At 46.3% G+C, this 26,746-nt stretch overlaps 1 protein-coding gene across 2 annotated transcripts; it reads right to left on the bottom strand.

Moving 5' to 3' along the window:
- Positions 1 to 1,082: 1,082 nt before the first annotated feature.
- LOC112914751 (cytochrome P450 4A6-like) lies at positions 1,083 to 21,282 on the bottom strand. Of its 2 annotated transcripts, none has more exons than XM_072724077.1 (12): positions 21,045 to 21,282; positions 17,730 to 17,871; positions 16,839 to 16,883; positions 9,281 to 9,447; positions 8,182 to 8,306; positions 7,675 to 7,829; positions 7,129 to 7,235; positions 6,847 to 7,037; positions 6,619 to 6,752; positions 4,821 to 4,885; positions 4,603 to 4,679; positions 1,083 to 2,219 (listed from the first exon to the last, which is right to left on the bottom strand). In XM_072724077.1, the coding sequence occupies exons 1-12, from the start codon at positions 21,237 to 21,239 to the stop codon at positions 2,051 to 2,053; spliced, it is 1,572 nt and encodes a 523-aa protein (XP_072580178.1). In that variant the 5' UTR covers positions 21,240 to 21,282; the 3' UTR covers positions 1,083 to 2,050. The 2 variants fall into 2 exon arrangements, with proteins under 2 accessions (XP_072580178.1, XP_025847672.2); XM_025991887.2 differs by having other exon boundaries at positions 9,281 to 9,408; positions 21,045 to 21,281.
- Positions 21,283 to 26,746: the final 5,464 nt, after the last annotated feature.

Below are 26,746 nucleotides of genomic sequence, written 5' to 3'. Positions count from 1 at the left end.
GCTTACAATGAAGTGATGAAAGCAGAATGCAGAACTGTCTGTAGAGTCTGAGTTTAAGTCTCACTAAGTTGTGCTGGCATGCTCAACATTTTTTTTTCTGAGATATACATTTTTTTTCCTGAGGCCAGGAGGCTATTTCTTACTTCCTTTTTTTTCTTTCTTCTTCTTCTTTTTTTTTCTTTTGGAGTTCAATTTGCCAACATATAGCATAACACCCAGTGCTCATCCTGCCAAGTGCCCCCCTAGTGCCCATCACCCAGTCACCCCAACCCCCCGCCCACCCACTTTCCACTACCCCTTGTTCATTTCCCAGAGTTAGGTGTCTCTCATATTTTGCCAACCTCACTGATATATTCACTCTTTCCTCTCCTTTTCCTTTATACTCTTTCATTAATTTTTATATTCCCCAAATGAATGAGACCATATAATGTTTGTTGTTCTCTGACTGACTTATTTCAGCCAACATAATACCCTCCAGTCTCCTCCACGTCAAAGCAAATGGTACGTATATGTCATTTCTAATGGCTAATATTCCATTGTATACATAGACCACATCTTCTTGATCTATTCATCCTTCGATGGACACTGAGGCTCCTTCCACAGTTTGGCTATAGTGGACACGGCTGCTATAAGCATCGGGGTGCAACTGTTCAGCATTTCACTGCATCTGTATCTTTCGGGTAAATCCCCAGCAGTGCAATTGTGGGTCGTAGGGCAGAACTATTTTCAACTTTTTGAGGAACCTCCACGCAATTTTCCAGAGTGGCTGCACCAGTGGTTGTACCATTCCCACCAACAGTGCAAGAGAGTTCCCCTTCCTCCACATCCTCTCCAACTGGCATGGTCAACATTGATTAACTAGTCAACATCTTTCCATTCATCTGGTATCCAGACAGCCCAACCAAAGAGCCGTTGAAGGTTCTAACAGGGCAACCTGTCCCCTTATGCTTCTAAAGCATGTGACATAGGGTTCTGCCGATTTGTGGCACCCGGCGCAGTCTTACTGATTGACAAACAAATGGAGGAGAAAAACAGGATCACATTGGACCAATTGACCACCATCTCAGAGAGACTAGGTTCAGTTTGAGTTGCCTCATTTTAGAGGGAAATAGGTATTTTTATTCCTGGATGCTTCTTGGTACCATTAACGGGCCACAACACATTTGCGTTCATGTTTCTTAATTGTTTAGTTGTATTGGTCTGCCCCATGGAATAAAGGGTAGGATTAGGTCTGTCTCATGACCTGAGACATCTAGACAATGTCCTGCACATAGTAGGTCCTCAAAACAGTCCAATACATAGCAGGCACCCAACTGAGTTTATTTCTACATAGCACGGCAAGCTGGTGTTGTCTCTCTCTCCTTCTCTTTCTCTCTCTCTCTTAGGAAAACAGCTTTACAGGATAGAAATACATCTCTCTGTGAGGGCAGGATAGATTGAGGGTTGATGACAGGAACCTGTGGAAGCAGATTATCGAGCTCTCGTAGGTGCAGGAAGAGGGTGGCTTGGGCTTAGAGTGGTAGCTCTGGGAGTGGACAGGAGACTAAGACCATGACTGTCTAGGAGGGGCTGGAAGAGGAGAGGAGGACTTTCCGAGGATCTATCTGGGTAGCTCCTTCTCTCCCGGGCCCAGGGACTTAGGGCCTGGCTGGTACAGTGGGCTCAATTTGTGCTCTTTAAAGGAACTAAGATTGTATAACTTGGTAAGAAGTAAGAGAAAACGTTATAGGAATAGACAAGTAGGCAGCAAGGAACTATGGCACGGAGACAACAGACACCCTGAAGGCCAGGCAAGAAATCACAATTTGCATCGACAGTCAGAGTGACACCTCAGTAGGAGAATAGTAACAGACAAACACAAAGGAATCTTGGAAAAGGTGAGACAGAGAAGCACAGACAGTCTGATGGGCAAGAGCAGGAGAGCAGAAAGGCTGGCAGGTGGGCAGAGGGGAAGCAGGAAGTGAGCAGAAGCCAGCAGACAGGAGAGACTGACAGGAAGACAGAATGGCAGGCAGGAGGCCCTCGGGGCTCATTCTTATCCCCACAAGGGTTAGAGGAGCTTCCTGAGATGCAGGTGGATCCCATTCGTGGACATCAACACAATTCTTGGAGTTGGAACAGGGATCTTGAAGGGATCTGGTGCCAGCTCAAAGCGGAGCAGGGTCAGGGCCACCGCCACCTTCAACTCGTTCATGGCAAAGTGCTGCCCGATGCAGTTCCTGGGTCAGGGAGGGAAAAGGAAGTGAGGAGTGGCCTCAAAGCCCCTGCCAGGAACAGTCCCTTCAGGGCCAGCGTCATGGGTCCAGCCCTGATCCCTTTCCCTAAGGACACATGCACATCTCTACCCCAAACCTTGCTTTGTTAACACTCTCCCCTTGACCTCTAACAAAAGCCTACACTCTTTCAGAATTAGCTCCTCCTCTTACCTCTGCTCTCAGCAGGCCTAAAACCGTGTTACAGGAGGGTCAATACGTTAAGCCTCAGAGCAAAATCAAGTGATCACTACAACAGTTAATCATTAGGTTCTTTGCTCTCTGCACCAGCCATTTCTAGTTTCACAATGTGGAGCCAGACCAGGGCACCAGAGGGGGTGGGCTGGGCCACACTTCAGGTCCTAACCATATACCATGAGCACACAGGGATCCAGATCCTCATATAAATGACAAGATGGAGTTGGGTAAGGAAGTCAGGATAGCCAACAGGGAAGCTTCCTGCAGGGGCAGAGTCCTAGGGATGCTCAAGCTGCTGCACCATCTGCCTCCCAGTTTGGGTCCAGACTCCTACCTTCCCCTCGGCCCCTCATTCAACCAGCTGCTGTCATCTCCAATTCTACTGCAGAAGTGTCCCTGCCTATCATCTCTCAGCTGCCACTTCACCTAGACTTCTCTGTCTCCTGCCTCTGGTCCCTCTCCTGATGGCCCATCCTCTCATACTCAGAACCTCCCATGTCTTCCATCACAGGTAAGCATGTCCACATGGCTCATCCTAGCAGCAAAGCCCTCTCTGGGTTGTTTGCACAATCACATGTCACCTGTCCAGCTGGTATACCAGTTCACTTACTGCTGAGATTATCCCAGATAATGCCCTCCCTCCACCTCTGTCTGCCAAATGCCCAAGGCTAAGGGCAATGACAGTCTGCCCTCAGCTCCCCCTACGAACCCCCCACTGGCTGTGCCTCTTCAGTCCTGGACCCTGAATCACATGGTATTTTACTCAAGGGCACGTCACTTTCACATACAGGAGTGCTGTGCCAGAAACACAGAACTTGCTACTGTGGGGTCAATTAGTAAATGAGTGAGGGAAAGAAAGAATGAATGGATGATGTGTCTTTTGAGTAGAGGCATCCATTTCTTGACTGTGAATTCCCTGAGGCAAGTACAGTATCCCACCTCATAGCATAGCCTTGGCACAGAGTCAGGCTTAATAATTAGTCTTAGACATTGCATGAGGTTTATTGAATTGAATAGGAAAGCAGAAAGGAATAAACAAAAGTCCCCATTAGTTCTGAGCTAGGAATTGAGCTGTCTACCCCTCTCCTGTCTCTACTGGCAGCCACATGACTTGCACCAATGTCTAGCAGGAAGGAATCAATCCCAGGGAGTTACCAAATCCTGGAGCCAGTATCTGGAGAATAGTTTGCTTAAATCCCATTTTAGAGAGTGGATTCACTTAGTTCGAAGGATTGAAAATTTTTGTATTTGCTAAAATGCATTTTACGAATAACTACTTAAAAAGTTTACAGAAGTTACTATTTGTAGGACAATTTCAGCAGCCCAGGAGGATTTCACTCAGGAGAATAGTCATGCACCTGAACAGCCATTTCAAGTGTGCTTTCTATTTCATATGCCATTAACTTTCAAATACCACCTCTCATGTACATATACAAAACCTTGGATTTTCTCTCAAAAGCCATTTAATGTCCTCATTTTACATACTTGCTCTTTGGATGATTGGACTCAAAGTGTAATATTCAGGTATGTAGAGCCCACACCATATGTAATGATTTCACAACTAAGAAAACTTGAAGCGTTCATGATCATTTCCATGCAGTCCAAAATTCTTTTGCATAGATGCAAAAATACTAGAGTCACAAGTTGAATACTTCTGAGGCCCTTAAGAGATCGCAGGAAATTTCCTCTGCAAGTTTAAATATTTCAGACGTGCAGGCAGCTGAGGTGGAAACACACGTCCCTGGGCATCAGTGCAGTGTGAGGGTTGAGTGGGGAGAGGGGCTTGTTTAAGAATGTGTGCAAAAGAAATCTTTTCATTCCATCCTGATGTCTAATTGACAACAGTTAAAAACTACACGTGAGAATGTCCAATACTGTAAAGTCATCCTCATAAAGTGAAAAAAACACAAGCCATTGAATAGCCACTGACACTGAATTGTGGCTGGAGACTGAGTGAGACAAATGGGTCAAGGATTCCATAGCCTGCAGTGATTACCAACTTTCTTTCATACACAGAGACACACACCTCTTTCCCAGCACTTCAACATGTCAGGGCATTTCTGCAACACCCATGGAAATGTAGGAAGTCTCAAACATTAGGATTGTCCCTAGTAAACAGCCCTCTCTTCCCATCCCGGTACAAGTGCCTCACCTTGATCCTCCTGAGAAGGGCAGGAAAGCATGGCTGTGTCGAGAGGCATCTGGTGCAAAGCGGGAAGGGTCAAACACCTGCAGAAGAACCCCAGGGTCAGGATAGGTGTGGTCTAGCTTCTCCTTCCTCTCAACCTCAGGACACACCCAGAAATGGAATGGGAAGGAAGGATTGACGTGCAGATATTCCCCCATTCCGTCCTACCAAGGCCATCATACCTCTGGGTTTGGCCACACCTTCGGGTTGTGGTGAAGAGCATAAAAGGAGAGCAAGACTATGAATCCTGTGGAGCAAAAGATAGAAGAATGGTCATACCTGCTTGCAGGGCCAGGTCCTTGCCCACACCGCTTGGCAGCTGCTATGAGAGTCACTTCTCATCACTCTGAGGGGAATGATAGTGTAGCAGGAGAGGTGGGGCAGACATGGCACAGCACATGTGCCCAGATTAGTAGATATTCAGACCAGGGTGAGAAGCAGAAAGAACTGGAGGCATATGTTAGAGAGCAGCTCAAGGGACAACTCACATTTACCAAGTACCACCCATGAGCCCTTGGGGAATATGCATTGACTAATCCATCTCACAACAACCCTCCAAGGAAGGCCCAATCCCCATTGTTCACGTGAGCACCTAAGCCTCAGAGAGGCTGAGCAACTGCCTATGACCACCCAGCTGGGATGTGGCAGGGCTGGGATTCAGAGCAGAGGTGAGCTAAAAGGTAGACTAGACCATTCAGGGACCTCAGATGTGGTCACCAGCTGCTCTCTCCATCAACCTGAGGGCTCCCTGGGAATGGGCCATCTGAAGAATGAGAGTCGGTTTCCTGATATGTTTGATGCACTCAACCCCGTAAGGTTGAAAGAAGAACTCAGCCCCAGGGCTCTCCCTCTTTAGCTATCAAATTTTGGGAATTAGAATTGTATGCTATTTCTGAATCCCCTTCCTGAAGCCAACATCTCTTGTAGAGAAGTTGCAATGTACTGAGTCTTCACGATTTTTATACAAAATGTTTCTGCATTTATTTGAGAGAGTGAGAGAGTGCATGACCATGGGTGTGTCAGAGGGAAAAGAAGACTCCTCACTCATCAGGGAGCCCAATCCCAGGATCTCAGGTTCATGACCTAAGCCAAGACATATACACCAATGCTGAGCACTTATGGCCCCTGAGTCATTATTTTAACTGGCATGTATATAGTTTCTTGCATTTGTCATCAAGTTGTTGTCCTATAATTACATCAAATCTGGATGATATCCAATAGGGGTATCAATGAATACAGAAATCCTTCAGGAGTTGTGTTGCTGGAGTCAGGAATAGGAGATATATATATATATATATATATATATATATATATATATATATATATATATATAGCTTAAACTCACAAAATGTCAGTGCCATCGATGAGAATAATATAGCGTCATAAAATGATGGAACCTTGGAGACTGAATGTTTGTTGTGGAAGAGGATAGAAACTTAGGATTCAATTCCTTCTATGTCTAAGAATTGAGATACACTTTTCATGTTATGTGCAGTAAAAAAACCAGATAGAGCATATTGTCTCTCGGTACAAAGGGGAACTCCCATTTATTTTGTTTTTTAGTACTTTTTTCATAGAAGTTCGATTTGCCAACATATAGTATGACACTCAGTGCTCCTCCTCTCAAGTGGCCTCCTCAGTGCTCTTCACCCAGTCACCCCACCCAGCTGCCCACCTCCCCTTCCACTATCCCTTGTTTGTTTCCCAGTTATGAGTCTCTCATATTTTCTCTCCCTTTCTAATTCTTCCCTCCCATTTTCTTCCATTCCCCTATAATCTCTTTCACTATTTCTTATATAACTTTGAATGTGGCCTGATTCTGTGACAAGCATCCTATATCCCAACTACAACCTTGTTCCCACTTACTGTGGAAAAAAAATGGGGCCACAGAGCTTCAGAGCTGCCCCAGGACATGTGGATTTCAGACCTCCCATGTATCCCCACTGAGTGCTAACAGAGTGAGAGTAGTGAAGGCCATACCTTTGGGCAAGGAGCGTCCATCAGGGAAGGTGATGGGCTTGCTGAGCTCTCTGCCAACACCTGGAACTGGTGGATAGAGTCGCAATGCCTCCTTGATGCACATGGTGGTGTAGGGCATCTGGTCCAGATGCTCCCTAAAGAAATCTGCCTTGAAGTGCGGGATAGGCCCTGGCAACCAGGGTGTCCTCTAGTTAGGGTGTAGGGCCCTACCGTCTCATGACCACTCACCAGGTGATGGAGGCACCATCTCCCAGAAGGCTCTGGATCTCCTCCCGGCATCTCTGCTGATGCTCGCGGTGTGTGGCCAGAGCATAGAGGATCCAGGAGATGCCACTGGCTGTGGTGTCATGCCCCTCAAACATGAACGTGTCCACTTCTGCACGGAGGTCCTTGTCAGACAAGCCCCTCCCATTCTCCATCTGGGAAGACCCAGAGAGAGGGCAGACTTTGAGTTTGCACCCTTGCTCCCCACCTGTGGGCAAATGCTCAGGCCTCCCCAGCCACACTCACTTTGGCAAAGAGGAGGATGTCCAGGAAGTCCAAGTGCCTCTTGTTCCTGACCTTCTCCAGCTCTCCCTTGTCCTGTAGCTGAGCCTTCCTCAGCTTGATCACTCGGTCTGCCCAGTGTTCCCAGGCGGAGTTGAGAGCTCTGAGTTCCCAGGCATATAGCCAGCCACATAGCCCACCTGCCCTCTGTGCCCCATTCATGGTGTGAGGGGGATCAGGAGGAGTTTGGCAATGGGTGTGCATGCCAGAGTGAGAGCTCTAGCATCAGGTATTTTCATGTCAGCCCTCCCTTCAACAGCACAGCCCAAAGAGACTCTGCTTGTATGTGGCTGGCAGGGGGTCTCATTCAACCTTCACCCATGTTGTAACGCATGTAACTTCCTGCAAACATCAGGTGCCCTAACAGGTGCACCGGGGGAAAATCCCAGTGGGTTTGTCCCAGTTTCTGGAGTGGCACTGTGGGGCAGGCCTCTGCCTGAGGGGTCAGAGCCCATCCTTTTGGGTAGTACCTAATGAAGGAGGGGAGGTTCCCAGAGGGCAGAGTCCAACCTGTGTGTTTATGGGCAATCTGGCGGGCCTTGTGGTTCCTGCGGCCTTCAGAGGTCAGCCAGTAGAAGATGTCTTTCTGGTAGAAAACATTCCTCACCCGGGCAAACACCAGGTTGTTCATATCTCGAATGGCCTGAATGTAGGCCTGGGAGTTCCTGAAGGGCGATGGTGCAGAAGGGACTAGGTGGAGGGAGGCATCTGAATTGGAGTGGAGTGGGGCTGTGGGTGGAGGTTTTATCAGGAATTGGTGCAGGTGACCCTAGGCATCTGACATTTCTGTCTTATGCCCCAGAGACCAAGGCATTTATGAGGGACTTGGGCAGCCAGGCTTCTCCCTGAGACAGGAATCAGGGTCAGTGCCTAATGCAGGTTTGGTAGGGCTGAATTTGACTGTGTCAGACTGGGGCTCACTGCAGAATGTTGCTTTTTGGGTTGCTCGCACTGCCTCCCGATGAGTCCACACCATTTGGCAGGAAATAGGACCCTGCCGCTATGCATTTCACTGACCTGTCTGCCTGGTGGTTGCCCTGGTAGCTGAAGGCACACTTCATAATGGTGTCCAAGGTCATCAAGGAGACGTGTTCAAAGATCTCCAGATGTGAGTCCTGGGTGAGGAGTTCCTCCCACTTGTCCTGTGTAGAGGGACACATTGATCCTTCTCTATTCCTCTGGAAGGTCCAGGGTCACGAGGCTAGGCTCTCTCTCTATGCTTCACCACAGATTCTGATGTCGTATCCTCACTTTCTGAGCAGTTGTGTTTCATTGATTTAGGACCATAGAGCGAATATTTGTGATATGTTGAGTATTTTCTCAGAAACTGTTGTTATTTTATTTAGAATGAACTCTTGAGGCTGACTTCAGGATAAGGTATGGTGAAAATCATCTTTTAGCCAACTGTAAACATTGTTGCTCAGGAGATAAAGGGGGAATCTTTTCTGCCCTGGGACTGACCTACATAGAGAAATATAAGGTCTCAATTTAGGGGACAAGTGTCCTGGGCAAAAAAATATTAAGGTGCCAGTACATGGGTTCCTATGAAAGGAGTATTTGGGATGTCAATTCCTCTTGTTCAGCTAATGTCAGCTGAGTACAGTGAGTGAGCAATAGGGTCATGCTCAGGGGTGGTGTTCTGGTGGACCCAACCCTGGGGGTTGAGACCTGGTCTCCATTTCCCCCCATGGAGTGGCTAAGATCCATGCAGAAGCCTTGAATCCCACCACAGAACCCACTGAGTGACATCCTGGGATGTCCCTGCTGCCACTGAAGCTGCTATTTCCCAGGCCAGCCAGGGGCAGCTTGTCCTGTTCTCCAGGGGTATTGACTTCTCTTCCTATCCAAGCCAAAGACATGCAAGTGGGAGGAGAAGGGACCCTATCTCCACCATGTTTCTCTCTCCTGTGGGCAGAGAGTGAATAGTGGATGAAAGTGGGTGCCAGGTGCTTTCCCGTCCCATCCACCTTCCGGGGGCTGTGTCTCATTGAAGGGTGTAAGTGTGTGATTCCAGGGGCCACGCTAATGGATTTCTGAAGGGCACAACTGTCTGAGAATGGACTTTGTGAACTGTGCTGTGGGTGTGAGTGTGCAGGTGAGGTAGGGTTCGACTTACCAGCATCACTTGGACAGAGTCAGCCATGAGTTTCACGTAAGGCTTCAGGATGTCATAGTGGAAGGCTGGGGTCAGCATCCGCCGGTGCTGGAACCATGTCTCTCCATGCAGCAGGAGCAAACCATACCCTGGACCACAGTGTGTTAGGGGGGTGGGTGGGAAGGGGCCTTCCTTGAGTTATCCAGGGACAATTTGGGAGGAACCCAGGGTGTGAAAAGAAGGGCATCCTTGGCAAAACAGGAATGGCCAGGGCATGTCAAGACGGGGACTTCCCAAAGCCTGTGGTCAGGAAGTGGTTATGACAGCTGTGAGATGGAGGTATAAACAGAGCAGTGGATCGGTTTTACAAGGATTTCAGTAAAAAGTCAGGCTGAGTTCATTGGTGAGTCCTGAGAAGTAATGTGAGAGAAGCCGAGCTACAGGAGGGCTCCACCACCATTTAGATAAGGGAGGGTTTTATCAGAAAACGAGCAGGGGCAAGGCAAGATGTCGGTGGAGTAGAATCCCCAAGTCACCTGGCCCAACCAACCTATCTAGATAACCTTCAAATCATCCTGAAATCTATGAATTCGACATGAGATTTAAAGAGACAATAGATGGAATGCTACAGAGAGAAGAGTTCATGCTTCTAACATATACAATTAATTTTTAGGCACTCTGCATTGAGGAAAATGACTAGAAAGAAGAACTCACCAGAAAAGAAAGAATCAGAAACAGTACTCTCTGCCACAGAGTTACAGAATTTGAATTACAATTCAATGTCAGAAAGCCAATTGAGAAGCACAATTATAAAGCTACTGGTGGCTCTTGAAAAAAACATAAAGGATTCAAGGGACTTCGTGACTGCAGAATTTAGTTCTAATGAGACTGAAATTAAAAATCAATTAAATGAGATGCAATCCAAACTGGAGGTCCTAAGGGGAAGGTTCCTGAGGTAGAAGAATGAGTGAATGACATAGAAGACAAGTGGATGGCAAGGAAAGAAGCTGAAGAAAAAAGAGAAAAACAATTAAAAGACCATGAGGAAAGTTTAGGGAAATAAATGACAGCCTTAGAAGGAAAAGTCTATGTTTAATTGGTATTCCAGAGGGCGCCGAAATGGACAGAGGATCAGAAAGTGTATTTGAACAAATCACAGCTGAAAACTTCCCTAACTTGGGGAGGGAAATAGGCATTCAGATCCAGGAGATAGAGAGGTCCTCCCCTAAAATCAATAAAAACCATTCAACACCTCGACATTTAATGGTGAATCTTGCAAATTCCAAAGATAAAGACAAAATCCTTAAGCAGCAAGAGACAAGAGATCCATAACTTATATGGGGAGAATTATTAGATTAACAGCACACCTCTTCACAGAGGCCTGGCAGGCCAGAAAGGACTGGCAGGATATATTCAGGTTCCTAAATGAGAAGAACATGCAGCCAAGAATCATTTATCCAGGAAGGCTCTCATTCAGAATAGAAGGAGAGATAAAGAGCTTCCAAGATAGGCAGAAACTGAAAGAATATGTGACCACCCAGCCAGTCTTGCAAGAAATATTAAGGGGGACCCTGTAAAAGAAAGAGGAAGCCCAAAGAAACAATCTACAAAACAGGGACTAGGTATTATGATGAGACTAAATTCATATGTTTCAATAGTAACTCTACATGTGAATGGGCTAAATGATCCCATCATAAGGCGCAGGGTTTCAACTGGATAAAAAAGTAAGACCCATCTATTTGCTGTCTACAACAGACTCATTTTAGACCTAAGGACACCCACAGCCTGAAAACGAAAGATTGGAGGGAGAACCATTTATCATTCAAATGATCCTCAAAAGAAAGCAGGGGTAGCAATCCTTATATGAGATAAATTAAAGTTTATCACAAAGACTGTAGTAAGAGATGAAGAAGGACACTATATCATACTTAAAGGGTTTATCCAACAAGAGGACCTAACAATCATGACTATTTATACCCTTAATGTGGGAGCTGCCAAGTACATCAATCAATTAATAACCAAAGTTAAGACATACTTAGATAATAATACACTAATACTGGGAGACTTCAACATGGCGCTTTCTGCAAAAGACAGATTTCTAAGCACAACATCTCCAAAGAAACAAGAGCTTTAAATGATACACTGGACCAGATGGATTTCACAGATATTTATTTATTTATTATTTATTTATTTATTTATTTATTTATTTATTTTTTCTGATGCAAACACAAGAGGGTTTATTTACAAGCTCAAGCTTGGGGCCAAGTGTACCCGACACAGCAGAGCGGGGACTTGGACCCCGAAGTGGGTTTCAGCTTAGTTTTAAGGGCTGGTCTAGGGGACCTCTAGAAGGGGTGGATCAATTCCTCAAGTTCTGTATACATTTTGATATGGGGCCTTCAAGGGCATTGAGCTCTGTTCTTATTCTAATATGGGGCTCCCTGCCCTTGGGTTGGGCTCTGTTTTTATTTTAATATGGGGCTTTCTAGGACATTAAGCTGTAAGCTGTTTTCTTCCTGTAACTGAAGTAAGGTAAAGTTCAGCTCTTATTCACAGGGGCCTGGGATGGCTGTACTTGTGCTAACGCTGAACTTAAAGTGGAATGGCCTTAATTTTCTCAGCCTCCACATTTCCCCCTCTCAGAGGAACCTAAGGAAGGACCCAATCATGGGTCCAGGTTGCTCTCAGAGTGAGCCAGGGGGAATGATTAAACCAGGATTCTAACCAACCTTTTTGCTGTTCTTGCTCCCATTTACATTCCAGCGAAGAAGCAACATCCTGCGTTTAAGGCAGCACATACCCCCCCCCTTTTTTGTAAGAAGACTAAGTCTAATCCCCGTTTATTTTGAAGGACGACCTCACACTAGGGAGTCTTGGAGGTGGGAAATAAGTGAGAACAGCGCAGTCTTAGCTTTAGGAGATTGTCCTTGTCTGGTTGGCTTTCTTTTTTTTTTTTTTTTTTTAAATTAATTTTTATTGGTGTTCAATTTACCAACATACAGAAAAACACCCAGTGCTCATCCCGTCAAGTGTCCACCTCAGTGCCCGTCACCCATTCCCCCCCAACACCCGCCCTCCTCCCCCCTTCCACCACCCCTAGTTCGTTTCCCAGAGTTAGGAGTCTTTATGTTCTGTCTCCCTTCCTGATATTTCCCAACATTTCTTTTCCCTTCCTTTATATTCCCTTTCACTATTATTTATATTCCCCAAATGAATGAGAACATACACTGCTTGTCCTTCTCCGATTGACTTATTTCACTCAGCATAATACCCTCCAGTTCCATCCACGTTGAAGCAAATGGTGGGTATTTGTCGTTTCTAATCGCTGAGTAATATTTCTGGTTGGCTTTCTAAGGTAACACGGGGAGTGGCACTAGTACTTGGGGCAGATTGGAAATTACATTGTGCATATAGGCCCCAGAGCTCAGGACAGGTAGAGAGGATGAACAGAACATTAAAGGAGACCTTAACCAAATTAGCCCTGGAGACTGGCGGGGACTGGGTGACTCTCCTCCCCTTCGCCATATATAGAGTGAGGAACTCCCCATATAAGGTGGGACTGACTCCCTACAGATCATGTTCAGTCTTCCTCCACCTATTATCCCCAATTTAAAACCCGAGGTGTTTGCTGAATTTGATGATAACCAACTTCTTTTCTCCCTCCAAATATTACAACGAACCAATGAGCAGGTGTGGCCTAAGCTGAGGGCCCTCTGTGAGACTGGGCCACCCCTGGACCCCCATTGATATCGGCCAGGTGACTGGGTGTATGTGCGGAGATACCAACACCAGACACTTCAACATCCTTGGAAGGGACCTTACATCGTGATCCTGACCACTCCCACCACTCTCAAGGTCATCGGGATTACTCCCTGGGTCCACTACACCCGTGTCTGGCCAGCTGACCCACATGCCGTTCTCAAGAACTTTGTTCCAGAATTTCACAGATATTTACAGAACTTTACATCCAAACACAACTGAATACACATTCTTCTCAAGTGCACATGGAACTTTCTCCAGAATAGACCACATACTGGGTCACAAATCAGGTCTCAACCGATACCAAAAGATTGGGACTGTCCCTTGCATATTTTCAGGCCATAATGCTTTGAAACTTGAACTCAAATCACAAGAAGAAATTTGGAAGAAACTCAACATGTGGGGTTAAAGAGCATCCTGATAAAAGATGAAAGGGTCAACCAAGAAGTTAGAGAATTAGAAAGATTCATGGAAACTAATGAGAATGAAGATACAACCATTCAAAATCTTTGGGATAGAGTAAAAGCAGTCCCAAGAGGGAAATACACCAGAATATCAGAATCCCTCCAAAAATTGGAAAAAACTCAAATACACAAGCTAACCTTGCATCTAAAGGAACTGGAGAAAGAATAGCAAATAGAACATAAACCAAGCAGCAGAAGAGAGTTAATAAGGATTGGAGCAGAACTCAATGAAATGGAGACCAGAAGAACTGCAGAACAGACCAACAAAACCAGGAGTTGGTTCTTTGAAAGAATTAAGAAGAGAGAGAAACCATCAGCCAGCCTTATTAAAAACAAAGAGAAAAGACTCAAATGGATAAAATCACAAATAAAAAAAGGGGAATCACCAGCAATACCAAGGAAATACAAACGATTTTAAAAACACATTATGAGCAGCTATACGCCAATAAATTAGGCAATCTAGAAGAAATGGACACATTTCTGTAAAATCACAAACTACCAAAACTGGAATAGGAAGAAATAGAAAACCTGAACAGGCCAACAATCAGGGAGGAAATTGAAGCAGTCATCAAAAACCTCCCAAGACAAAAAGTCCAGGGACAGATGGCTTCCCAGGGGAATTCTATCAAACGTTTAAAGAAGAAACCATACCTATTCTACTAAAGCTGTTCCGAAAGACAGAAAGGGATGGAATACTTCCAAACTCATTCTATGAGGCCAGCATCACCTTAATTCCAAAACCAGACCAAGACCCCACCAAAAAGGAGAATTATACACCAATATCCCTGATGAATATGGATCCAAAAATTCTCAAGAGGACACTAGCCAATAGGATCCAACAATACATTAAGAAGATTATTCATCATGACCAAGTGGGATTTATCCCCAGGATGCAAGGCTGGTTCAACACTTGTAAAGCAATCAATGTGATAGATCATATCAACAAGAGAAAAAACAAGAACCATATGATCCTTTCAATAGATGCAGAGAAACCATTTGACAAAATACAGCATCCGTTCCTGATGAAAACTCTTCAGACTGTAGGGATAGAGGGAATATTCCTCAGCATCTTAAGCCATCTACAAAAAGCCCACAGCAAATATCATTCTCAACAGGGAAACACTGGAAGCCTTTCCCCTAAGATCAGGAACACGACAGGGATGTCCACTCTCACCACTGCTATTCAACATAGTACTAGAAGTCCTAGCCTCAGCAATCAGGCAACACAAAGAAATAAAAGGCATTCAAATTGGCAAAGAGGAAGTCAAACTCTCCCTCTTCGCAGATGACATGATGCTGTACATAGAAAACCCAAAAGACTCCACCCCAAGATTGCTAGAACTCATACAGCAATTCGGCAGTGTGGCAGGATACAAAATAAATGCCCAGAAATCTGTGGCAGTTCTATACACTAACAATGAGACTGAAGAAAGAGAAAGTAAGGAGTCAATCCCATTTACAATTGTACCCAAAAGCATAATAAACCTAGGAATAAACCTAACCAAAGAGGTAAAGGATCTATACCCTAAAAACTACAGAACACTTCCGAAAGAGATTGAGGAAGCCACAAAGAGATGGAAAAATATTCCATGCTCATGGATTGGAAGAATTAATATTGTGAAAATGTCAATGCTACCTAGGGCACTTTACACATTTAATGCAATCCCTATCAAAATACCATGGGCTTTCTTCACAGAGTTGGAACAAATTATCTTAAGATTTGTGTGGAATCAGAAAAGACCTCAAATAGCCAGGGGAATATTAAAAAAGAAAACCAGAGCTGGGGGCATCACAATGCCAGATGTCAGGTTGTGCTAAAGCTGTGGTCATCAAGATGGTGTGGTCCTGGCACAAAAACAGATACACAGATCAATGGAATAGAATAGAGAATCCAGAAGTTGGCTCTTAACTCCATGGCCAACTAATATTTGACAAAGCAGGAAAGACTATCCACTGGAAAAACACAGTCTCTTCAATAAATGATGCTGGGCACATTGGTCAGCCACATATAGAAGAATGAAACTAGACCACTCTCTTTCACCAGACACAAAGATAAACTAAAAATGGATGAAAGATCTAAATGTGAGATAAGAATCCATCAGAATCCTAGAAGAGAACAGAGGCAACACCCTTTTTGAACTTGGCCACAGCAACTTCTTGCAAGTTACATCCACGAAGGCAAAAGAAACAGAAGCAAAAATGAACTATTGGGACTTCATCAAGAGAAGAAGCTTCTGCACAGCAAAGGATAACAAACTAACTAAGGATAACTGCACAGTCAACAAAACTAAAAGACAACCTACAGAATGGGAGAAGATATTTGGAAATGACGTATCAGATAAAGGGCTAGTATCCAAGATCTATAAAGAACTTATTAAACTCAACAGTAAAGAAACAAACAATCCAATCATGAAATGAGCAAAAGACATGAACAGAAATCTCACAGAGGAAGACATAGACATGGCCAACAAGCACATGAGAAAATGCTCCACATCACTTGCCATCAGGGAAATACAAATCAAAACCACAACGAGATACCACTTCACACCAGTAAGAATGGGGAATATAAACAAGATAGGAAACAACAAATGTTGGAGAGGATGTGGAGAAAGGGGAACCCTCTTGCACTGTTGGTGGGAATGTGAACTGGTGCAGCCACTCTGTAAAACTAAATCTGCACTGCAGATTTACCCCAAAGATACAGATGCAGTGAAACGGCAGGACACCTGCACCCTGATGTTTCTAGCAGCAATGTCCACAATAGCCAAACTGTGGAGGGAGCGTCGGTGTCCATCATAGATGAATGGATAGAGAAGCTGTGGTATATGTACACAATGGAATATTACTCAGCCATTAGAAACGACACCCCCCATTTGCTTCGACGTGGATGGAACTGGAGGGTATTATGCTGAGTGAAGTAAGTCAATCGGAGAACGACAAACATTATATGATCTCATTCATTTGGGGAATATAAAAATTAGTGAAAGGGAATAAAGGGGAAAGGAGAGAAAATGAATGGGAAATGTCAGTGAGGGAGACAGAACATGAGAGACTCCTAACTCTGGGAAATGAACAAGGGGTGGTTGATAGGGAGGTGGGCAGAGGGATGGGGTGACTGGATAACGGGCACTGAGGGGGACACTTGATGGGATAAGCACTGGGTGTTATGCTATATGTAGGCAAATCTAACTCCAATAAAAGATATACAAAAAAAAAAGAAGAAGAAAATGGGGCTTAATTCAGAGTTGAGTGTAGTCACTGTGGTGCTGGTCTCCTCTTGTTATTCTGGGCCAAATGGATGGTTTGTGGCAAACCTAAGCAGAAGGTGGACCACAGTCCTGGTTTAAGGTACTTACCTATCCAGGGAGTGATGAATGTGTAGGAACCACCAGCTTTTGGGTCTGAAAGGAGGAAAGGCATGACAGCAAACTGGAGGTGACCAACAAAGTCAGTCTGTCCCCAAGAGACAGCCGTTGTCTACACCTTTACCCTCCAACCCTTGTCGATAATCCTCAGCTTGCAGTTTGTATCAAGCCACCTCACTTCCCTCCTAACCCAGACTCTCTTTCTTTCCTGATAATCAGTTTGGACTCAGGATGGCAGACTCAGTGTCCCACAGAAGAGCGCTATGGAGTATGAAGTTGCATGAAATTTAGCTTTTTTCTTCACTGCCAATAAAAAAACAGAAGCTAATTGGTTTTTTTACTGGTGGCTCAGCCTTCCCATGACCCAGTTCAGGCAATGGGGGTCCGGAGGTGTTTACCCAAGCCATCATGGTTAGGAAATTGTCTTCAGTTCTAGGAATAACTGAATAACAATACTGTGGTAGGAAGATAGAAAGAGGAGATTTGTCCATTTACTGGAAATACAATGGATAAATACTTATTGATCTATTTCATGTATACCTAGGCAATAAATAAATTCCTGTTTAGAAAAAGGAGAAAGAAACAGAGGAGAAAAGAAGGAAAGAAGGAAGGATGGAAGGAAGTGGAAAGAAATGAAGAGAAAAGTAGAGGACTGAGAAAGAAATCAGAGAAATGAGAAATAGGTAATTATTCACAGATGTTTAAGCATTCCAATTGAGTAACTGCATTTGGCCCTCTGTTTGCTTAGGCTGGGAGGATGATACCTCGAGGGCCAAATATTGATGGCTTTGCCAGCAGTCTCTGCTGGAATGTCACAGTGCCCCTAGGAATGTAACCAAGGAGGGAAGGGCTACTCCAACAGAGGAGAAGTTTAACTCTCACCTGATCGCCCCAGGATCATCTTCATGTAGTCTGGGTCATAGACTATGAGGCTAACTCTGCTTCCCCATAGCCAACGAGGACTGGCACAAGGGTATTTCTCTGTCCATTTCTGAAGCACTTGCAGCTCCTGACCCATTTGGAACTGTACCAAAGGAAAGACAAACCAATACAACCTTGGTTCCTCATTAGGTCCCTAGCTTGGAGTGGTGATGGAAGGCAGGATGGCCCTATGGAGATAGTTCTGCATTTTGGCAGTGATTAGGAGTTTGGAACTGTTTGATGAGCTAGCTCTGATAAGGATCCAGATTCACGGAACCTATGTTCTAGTGGGAGTGGAGGTGGGGGACGTCCTTGGCCCATACACTGAGTACTGTCCTCCAGTCACTTGAGGAGGCTACTCTGTGCTCCCAGGTCATTTCCATCACTGGGACCACCCTTCTCCTTGGATGCAGTGCAGGGACTCCCTAGTGGGAGCCTATATATAAAGAGTCATTTATTTATTCCTGAGAAAACAGAGAGAGAGGCAGAGACACAGGCAGAGAGAGACAGTCCCTATAGGCAGCCTGATGCAGACCTGAATCCCAGGACCCGGGGATCACAACCTGAGCCAAATGCAGATTCTCAACCACTCAGCCACGCAGGTGCCCCTAGTGGGAGCCTCTTACGTCAAAGTTATGTTACCTCATCCTCCAGGATCCCCTCAAGACTATTTTTTCCATGTTTGTTTTTAATCCCTGTCCATTCTTTTTCATAATAGATTTTGCTCTTATGTTTGATGGGCTGATATTCATCCTTTGGTAATTTAAAAAAAATTTTATTATTTTTTATTTTTTATTGGTGTTCAATTTGTCAACATATAGAATAACATCCGGTGCTCATCCCATCAAGTGCCCACCTCAGTGCCCGCCACCCAGTACCCTCACCCGCCTGCCCACCTCGCCTTATACCACCCCTAGTTCATTTCCCAGAGTTAGGAGTCTTTCATGTTCTGTCTCCCTTTCTGATATTTCCCACTTATTTTTCTCCTTTCTCAAGACTGTTTAGGAGAAGTCTCTGAGGGATCCTGTTTCAGCAGAGTTGCCTGCCTTCTTTCTGATTGCTTACTCTTCAAGCTTCCAGAAACTCCTGCTCCCGAGGAGTGTCAATAGCTCCTCTGGGGTCCCGATGGAGCTAAATGGTGCTCTGCTTGGCTCTTCCTCTTTCTGGGTCACTCTGACCCCCACTGATCTGACGGCCCTCCAGAAAACCTCTTGGGACTTCCATCTCTGCCTGAACGGGGCTGGCCAGGGCCCGGTGAGACTCTGGTAGACAACGTGCCCATGGTAGCCCTGTAGGCAAATACCCGGTGTCCACTGGACTTTATTCAGGCTGTGGCCACTCATGCAGGCAATGTTCCGTTATAACTGTTCTCACCTGGCTCCTTCTGGATGTGTTGCCACCCTAAAAATGTCCCAATGAGAAACCAGGAGAAACAGTGGACAGGAATAAAGGGGCGGCACAGGCACTCCATCGTCAGGGGCTGTAGGCTGTGCTGTAGGCTGTGCCTGAGGCAGAAGAGATGACCCAGGGTCAGAAAGGACTGTTGGGTCATGGATTTCGCACACTGTGAAGGAAGTGCTCCTCTTTCATAATTCTGACCGATTTCAGCCCTAGTTACTGCAGCAAGTTTGCTAACCTACGAACATGTTTGTCCTTCATGAGCATTACTATGACCTTCAAGTTTTATAAATTACAGTGTAACTCTGATCTTTATCTGTGCCAGGCAACATTCAGAGATTAGGAAAACTCCCATGAGGCTATACTCCTCATCATGATCCCCATTTTGCAGATGAGGAAACAGAGGCACAGAGCAAGTTCATTTGAAGTAAGTGGTAGAGCTATAGAATCTAGATACCTTGGTTCTGAGCCCACATGCTTCCCTGTCCCACTTATCACTTGTCATCTGGCCTGAAAGATTAACTTTAACCTAATACATGTGCCAATCTACTCCTGGTTTAGCCAATAACAGAGGTACAGAAAGTCTCAGATTTGCTAGAGCAGGTAAATTTCGCTGCACTATGTGTTCAGCTGGCTGAAGCTGAGTTACATGAGTTACCTAAGTGAACTTGTCTGCTTACTGACTCCATACCATCCATTGAATGGGAACAGCAGTGGAGGAAATTTTAGTGGTTGTTTAATTGAATCCTAACTCAGAGTTGTGACAAAAGTTCACAATTTCTCAAAATGGACACTCTGGAAATCATTCAAGCAACAGTTTTTGGGAAGAAAGTGGCTTTTGGCTGTCTCCCAGTGGCTGACATGAAGTTTCTGTCTTTGGATTCACTTTTTTGTAATTGCTTAGCCACCTCATCTGCAACACCTCCTGCTACTTCATTCCACACACCACTAGACAGCCTCTCCTCACGTGCCCTTCCCCGTTGCCAGTGCCCCCTCTATGGGACCAGTACTGACAGAGCTGGAGGGTAGGCACTGTCTCCATGCAACCACTAGCTGCTCCTTCCTCTTCACTGCATCGCCTGGTCAGTCATCCCTTGGGGATCAGCTCTGTGGTGGTCACTGTGGTGCTGGAAAGTGCGTGGCATCCTCAGCCCAAGGAGTTCACAGTACCAGGGTTTGGGAAAGAACTGGGATGGAAACTGATTCTGTTAATGGTGCAATTCACTGTCAAAACTCTTTCCCTGCCTCAATCTGGCACCCTCCTCTCATGTGTGCCATCTGCTTGTTGAAGTTTTAGCCCTGAAGTCACCATCTGGAACTTCCCATATTGTTGGGGAAACCTAACCAGTTGGTCCCTGCACCTGACAGACATCACCCACCTCGTCTGGCAGGTAAGCCTATTTTCCTGTGACCTCACACCTGATTCCTGTTTACTCTCTCCCTTGCCCATGATTGTACTGCTGTGTGTGTTCCCAGGCTGGCCAGGGCCAGGTCGAGAGGATGGGATAGAATGGCTGGGGTAGGGAAGCGTCAGGAAGTGTGTCTGATAGAAGAGCTCAGGCTGCTCAGCCTGGAGGGGGAAGACTCAGAAAGGAATAGCCACTGTCCTCAACGCTCAGGGCTGTACCACATCCTGCAAATCTCCCTAAGGAAGGAGGGTCAGACTGGCTTGATGGCTCCAGCACATGCTACTTTTAAGTTGGGGAGTTCCAGGACTGGGGTGAGGAGCCAAGAACTGGCAGGTAAGCTGGGTTTTCCCGAAGCCCATGTCCTGGTCACACAAGAAGCCTCTGTGGGATGGATTTACTGAACGGGATGATGCTCCCAGAGCCCCAGCCTGCCCTGCCCTCCCCTCTCCCCAGTCCAACCCATTCCTACCTCCTGCTTGTGCCCAAAGAACCAGTGGGAAGGAGGGGACGGGAACTGCTGGACAGCTTTGAGCAGCCACTGCCTGTGCTGGTAGAGTTGTGCAGCCTTGAGCAGCAGCAGAGCCAGGCCTAGCAGGGAGACCACCTGCAGGAGCCCAGACACAGTCTCCAGGGGTCTGGTGAGGCTCAGTACAGAGACACTCATGGTTCAGGGGCTGCTGGGTCACTGACTCTCCCTGAGTGTTGCTGAAATCCCCTGAGCACCCGGCCTAGCCAATCAGGGGAGGATGGCCCTGCCCACCTGGAGGGGGAGTGAAGCACGAAGGCAGAGCTTAGACTGGGATTCCAGAGTTCATTAACTGAGAGGATCCACCTTAGGAATCGGTAGGAAGGAAACCTTCTGAACAGACAGTGATAATGCCCAGGCACATTCCCCTTTGCCCTTCTCCCCATTATTCATCAATTATTTCAGGAGCACCTACTTTGTGCCTGGCGGTGAGCTACATGCCTGGCCACAGTGGCCAGCAAAACAGACATGAAGCGTGACTGCAAAAATGTACAGCCTAGTGTACCAAATGTTTAGGAGGTGTGCTTGGGTTGATGATTATCCCATTTCTGAGAAAAGAACACTTACGGGGAGCTAATGGATGTGGCCAGAGGAAAATCGCCTTTGAGAGGGCCAACTAAGATTAGAATCAGGGGGCATCCATACTGTCTGCCCCAGCTGCCTCTGCACTGTTCCCCACACTTGTCCAGTCCATCATTCACTTGTGTCCTGGGCTGACGGTGTTTGCAGGCAGAGCACTGGCCTCAAACTCAGGAGGCCCAGCCTCAGGGCTCGCTCAGGACATATGAAGCCAGGCAATCACACTCTCTGTGCCTCAGATTTTCCTTTTGTAATGGGAGTAAGCGTTCCTTTGCCAAGTTCCTCCCAGGAATGCTCATTCATTCAGTCACTGATGCACTCAGCAAATGCTTCCTGAGCGCACGCTCTGGGAGGTCAAGGCAGAAAACTAAGGCAGTACAGGAAAACTTGGTAAGGCCTGTACTGAAAGAGTGAATAGTGGGCTGGAACTGGAGAGGGGACTAAGACCATGACTGTCTAAGGGGGGCTGGAAGAGGACAGGAGGACTTTCCAAAGATCTGCATGGGTAGCCCCTTCTCTCCCAGGCCCAGGGACTTAGGGCCTGGCTGGTACAGTGGGCTCCGGAGGGGCCTGGCATTACTCACATTTCTGAGGCAGTAGAAAGGGAGCCTGGACAAAGTTGGGTCCTGGGCCGCCAGTTCCCTTATGCCCACCCACTCTGGTTTGGACTGTTCCCCGGCTTCCTGAACATCTGTGAGCCTGACTTCTCTAAATTTTGGTACAGCTGAGGGTGTCAGCATTCTAGGATTGGGTAGGGCTTCCTGAGAGCAAAGAGCTCAGGCACCATGTGGGAAGGAGTACTGGGGCTTGCGATGAGCTTGGGGAGCTGAGGTCCATGCATGTTCTATTTATCTGCAAGCCTCCTCTGGGAACTACCCAGGCTGTGCATGACCTGATCATCTTTCCTCTACAAATCCCATGACACCAAGTGTGTTTAATTTCTTCCTCCCATGGATTGCAGAGTGGGCACTGACCTTCCTTGCCCGACACTTCCCAGACCATTGGTGCTGCCTGAGCATGGCCCTTCCCTGCCCTTTCCTTCCCTGCTGTGACCTCCCTCAGTCAGGCATCCCATCAACTTGGAATGAGCACTTTCTGGTCCCCTAGTCCCCTTTCTTACTTAAGCTGCTCAGTAAGAACACAGGGAGAACATAAGAAAGCTACTGGGTGGTCAGAAATTGGAGCTCAGATACATTGTACTTCGGGTCTCTCAGGTTGTTCCTTTCTTTTTTTTTTTCTTGACCCCAGGGAAGCTTCTTTTCTAATGGTTTTCTTTTTCTGGTAGAACTCTGACTAAGATAAATATTGTTACCAGGAATGGTTCTATGAGAAACAGTTTCCTAATGATTTCTCTGAATTGACTCTGGATTTCTTGAATTGGTGCTTCAAGAGGATTAGTTGGAAAGACACTGATGACTCCAACTCCCAAAGGTAAAGAGGACAATGGTAGCTCAGGGCCTGATGCTGCAATACACAGGACATCACCAGTGATACTGGTAATCAGAGACTTGTTAAAGGGAAGGTTCTGGTCAGTATGTCTTTGATGCCTTAAAACATTTTAGTCAATCTAAGGAGCATAAGAAGGTTGACTGGATATCCCTGTTGTACTGGAGAGAGTGGGAAAAGGAAAGAGTAATGTGGAGGATTAAAATTCTCTGACCAAAAAAGAAATAACCGACCCAAGGGACGACTGGGTGGCTCAGTGGTGGAGTCTACCTTCGGTTTAGGTCGTGATCCTAGTTCAGGTATGGCATCCCACATCAAGCTCCCTGTGAGAAGCTTTCCTCTCCCTCTGCCTATGTCTCTGCCTCTTTCTGTATGTATCTCTCATGAATAAATGAATAAAATCTTTAAAAAGGACAATAAGTGGAAGGAGGGGCAAGATGGCGGCAGAGCAGGGTCTCCAAGTCACTTGTCCTCAACAAATTACCTAGAAAACATTCAAATCATCCTGAAAATCTACGAATTCAGCCTGAGATTTAAAGAGAGACCAGCTGGAACGCTACAGTGAGAAGAGTTCGCGCTTCTATCAAGGTAGGAAGACGGGGAAAAAGAAAGAAAGACACAAAAGGCCTCCAGGGGGGAGGGGCCCCGCGAGGAGCCGGGCTGAGGCCGGGGCGAGTGTCCCCAGGACAGGAGAGCCCCGTCCCGGAGGAGCAGGAGCTGCACCGACCTTCCCCGCGGAAAGGGGCTCCCGGGGAATTGGAGCAGGATCCCCAGAAAGGCGGGGACGCCCTCGGGCTCCCTGGGACAGTAACAGAGGAACTGCGCCCCGGAGAATGCGCCGAGCTCCCTAAGGGCTGCAGCGCTCGGCGGGACCCGGAGCAGCTCGGAGGGGCTCGGGCGGCGGCTCCGCGGAGGGGGCTGCGCGGCTCCGGGAACAGCTCAGCGGCGGCGGCTCGGGCGGAGGAAGAAGCTCCGTGGAGGGGGCGGCGCGGCTCCGGGAACAGCTCGGGGGGGCTCGGGCGGCGGCTCCGCGGAGGGGGCTGCGGGGCGGGAGCGCGAATCCAACAGCGCAGGCCCCGGAGCACAGGGCGCCGGGACACAGCCCAGGATCCGGCCTCCCCCAGGGACAGGCAGAGGCCGGGAGGGCCCAGGACAGCGAGGACGCTCCTGCCTGGAACTGAGCAGATCAGCGGCCCCGCCTGGGAGCCTCCAGGCCCTGCAGACGGAGAGCCCCGGAGCTACTGCGGGGGCTGACTTCAGGGTCCCAGAGCTGCCCCCGCCACTGTGGCTTCCTCCCGGGGCCTCACGGGGTGAACAACCCCCACTGAGCCCTGCACCAGGCAGGGGCAGAGCAGCTCCCCCAAGTGCTAACACCTGAGAATCAGCACAGCAGGCCCCTCCCCCAGAAGACCAGCTGGACGGACCAGTTCCAAGGGAAGTCAAGGGACTTAAAGTACACAGAATCGGAAGATACTCCCCCGTGTTTTTTTTTGTTTTGTTTTGTTTTGTTTTGTTTTGTTTTGTGCTTTTTTTTTTCTTTTCTCTCTTTCTTCTTGATTTCTGATTGCGTCCCCCACACCCCCCTTTTTTTCTTTTTTCTCCTTTCTTTCTTTTTCTTCTCTTTCCCCCCCCCTTTTTTTTCTTCTTTCTCTTTTTTCTTTTTCTCTTTTCTTTCCTTCTCTCTCTTTTTCTCCTTTTCCCAATACAACTTGGTTTTGGCCACTCTGCACTGAGCAAAATGACTAGAAGGAAAACCTCACCTCAAAAAAAAGAATCAGAAACAGCCCTCTCTCCCACAGAGTTACAAAATATGGATTACAATTCAATGTCAGAAAGCCAATTCAGAAGCACTATTATACAGCTACTGGTGGCTCTAGAAAAAACCATAAAGGACTCAAGAGACTTCATGACTGCAGAATTGAGATCCAATCAGGCAGAAATTAAAAATCAATTAAATGAGATACAATCCAAGCTAGAAGTCCTAACGACGAGGCTTGACGAGGTGGAAGAACGAGTGAGTGACATAGAAGACAAGCTGATGGCAAAGAGGGAAACTGAGGAAAAAAGAGACAGGCAATTAAAAGACCATGAGGATAGATTAAGGGAAATAAATGACAGCCTGAGGAAGAAAAACCTACGTTTAATTGGGGTTCCCGAGGGCGCCGAAAGGGACAGAGGGCCAGAATATGTATTTGAACAAATCCTAGCTGAAAACTTTCCGAATCTGGGAAGGGAAAGAGGCATCAGATCCAGGAAATAGAGAGATCCCCCCCTAAAATCAACAAAACCCGATCAACACCTCGACATTTAATAGTGAAGCTTGCAAATTCCAAAGATAAGAAGAAGATCCTTAAAGCAGCAAGAGAAAAAAAGTCCCTGACTTTTATGGGGAGGAATATTAGGGTAACAGCAGACCTCTCCACAGAGACCTGGCAGGCCAGAAAGGGCTGGCAGGATATATTCAGGGTCCTAAATGAGAAGAACATGCAACCAAGAATACTCTATCCAGCAAGGCTTTCATTCAAAATGGAAGGAGAGATAAAGAGCTTCCAAGACAGGCAGGAACTGAAAGAATATGTAACCTCCAAACCAGCTCTGCAAGAAATTTTAAGGGGGACTCTTAAAACTCCCCTTTAAGAAGAAGTTCAGTGGAACAATCCACAAAAACAAGGACTGAATAGATATGATGACACTAAACTCATATCTATCAATAGTAACTCTGAACGTGATCGGGCTTAATGACCCCATCAAAAGGCGCAGGGTTTCAGACTGGATTAAAAAGCAGGACCCATCTATTTGCTGTCTACAAGAGACTCATTTTAGACAGAAGGACACCTACAACCTGAAAATAAAAGGTTGGAGAACCATTTACCATTCAAATGGTCCTCAAAAGAAAGCAGGGGTAGCCATCCTTATATCAGATAAATTAAAATTTACCCTGAAGACTATAGTGAGAGATGAAGAGGGACACTATCTCATACTCAAAGGATCTATCCAACAAGAAGACTTAACAATTCTCAATATATATGCCCCAAATGTGGGAGCTGCCAAATATTTAAACCAATTAATAACCAAACTGAAGAAATACTTTGATAATAATACACTTATACTTGGTGATTTCAATCTAGCTCTTTCTATACTAGATAGGTCTTCTAAGCACAACATATCCAAAGAAACGAGAGCTTTAAATGATACACTGGACCAGATGGATTTCACAGATATCTACAGAACTTTACATCCAAACTCAACTGAATACACATTCTTCTCAAGTGCACATGGAACTTTCTCCAGAATAGACCACATACTGGGTCACAAATCGGGTCTGAACCGATACCAAAAGATCGGGATAGTCCCCTGTATATTCTCAGACCATAATGCCTTGAAATTAGAACTTAATCACAACAAGAAGTTTGGAAGGACCACAAACACATGGAGGTTAAGGACCATCCTGCTAAAAGATGAAAAGGTCAACCAGGAAATTAAGGAAGAATTGAGAAGATTCATGGAAACTAATGAGAATGAAGATACAACCGTTCAAAATCTTTGGGACGCAGCAAAAGCAGTCCTGAGGGGGAAATACATCGCAATACAAGCATCCATTCAAAAACTGGAAAGAACTC

The sequence above is a fragment of the Vulpes vulpes genome, chromosome 10, assembly GCF_048418805.1.
Source record: "Vulpes vulpes isolate BD-2025 chromosome 10, VulVul3, whole genome shotgun sequence".
NCBI lineage: Eukaryota > Metazoa > Chordata > Mammalia > Carnivora > Canidae > Vulpes > Vulpes vulpes.
The sequence above is the reverse complement of the archived record's forward strand: the minus strand, read 5'-3'. Positions and strand labels throughout refer to the sequence as shown.

Coding starts and splice junctions, on each gene's coding strand:
- LOC112914751 (XM_072724077.1), bottom strand. CDS start 21,239: ATGAGTGTCTCTGTACTGAGCCTCACCAGACCCCTGGAGACTGTGTCT. Junction 17,872..21,044: donor TCTTTGGGCACAAGCAGGAG/GTAGGAATGGGT, acceptor CCTTTGGTACAG/TTCCAAATGGGTCAGGAGCT. Junction 7,236..7,674: donor GATTGCCCATAAACACACAG/GTTGGACTCTGC, acceptor AACACTGGGCAG/ACCGAGTGATCAAGCTGAGG.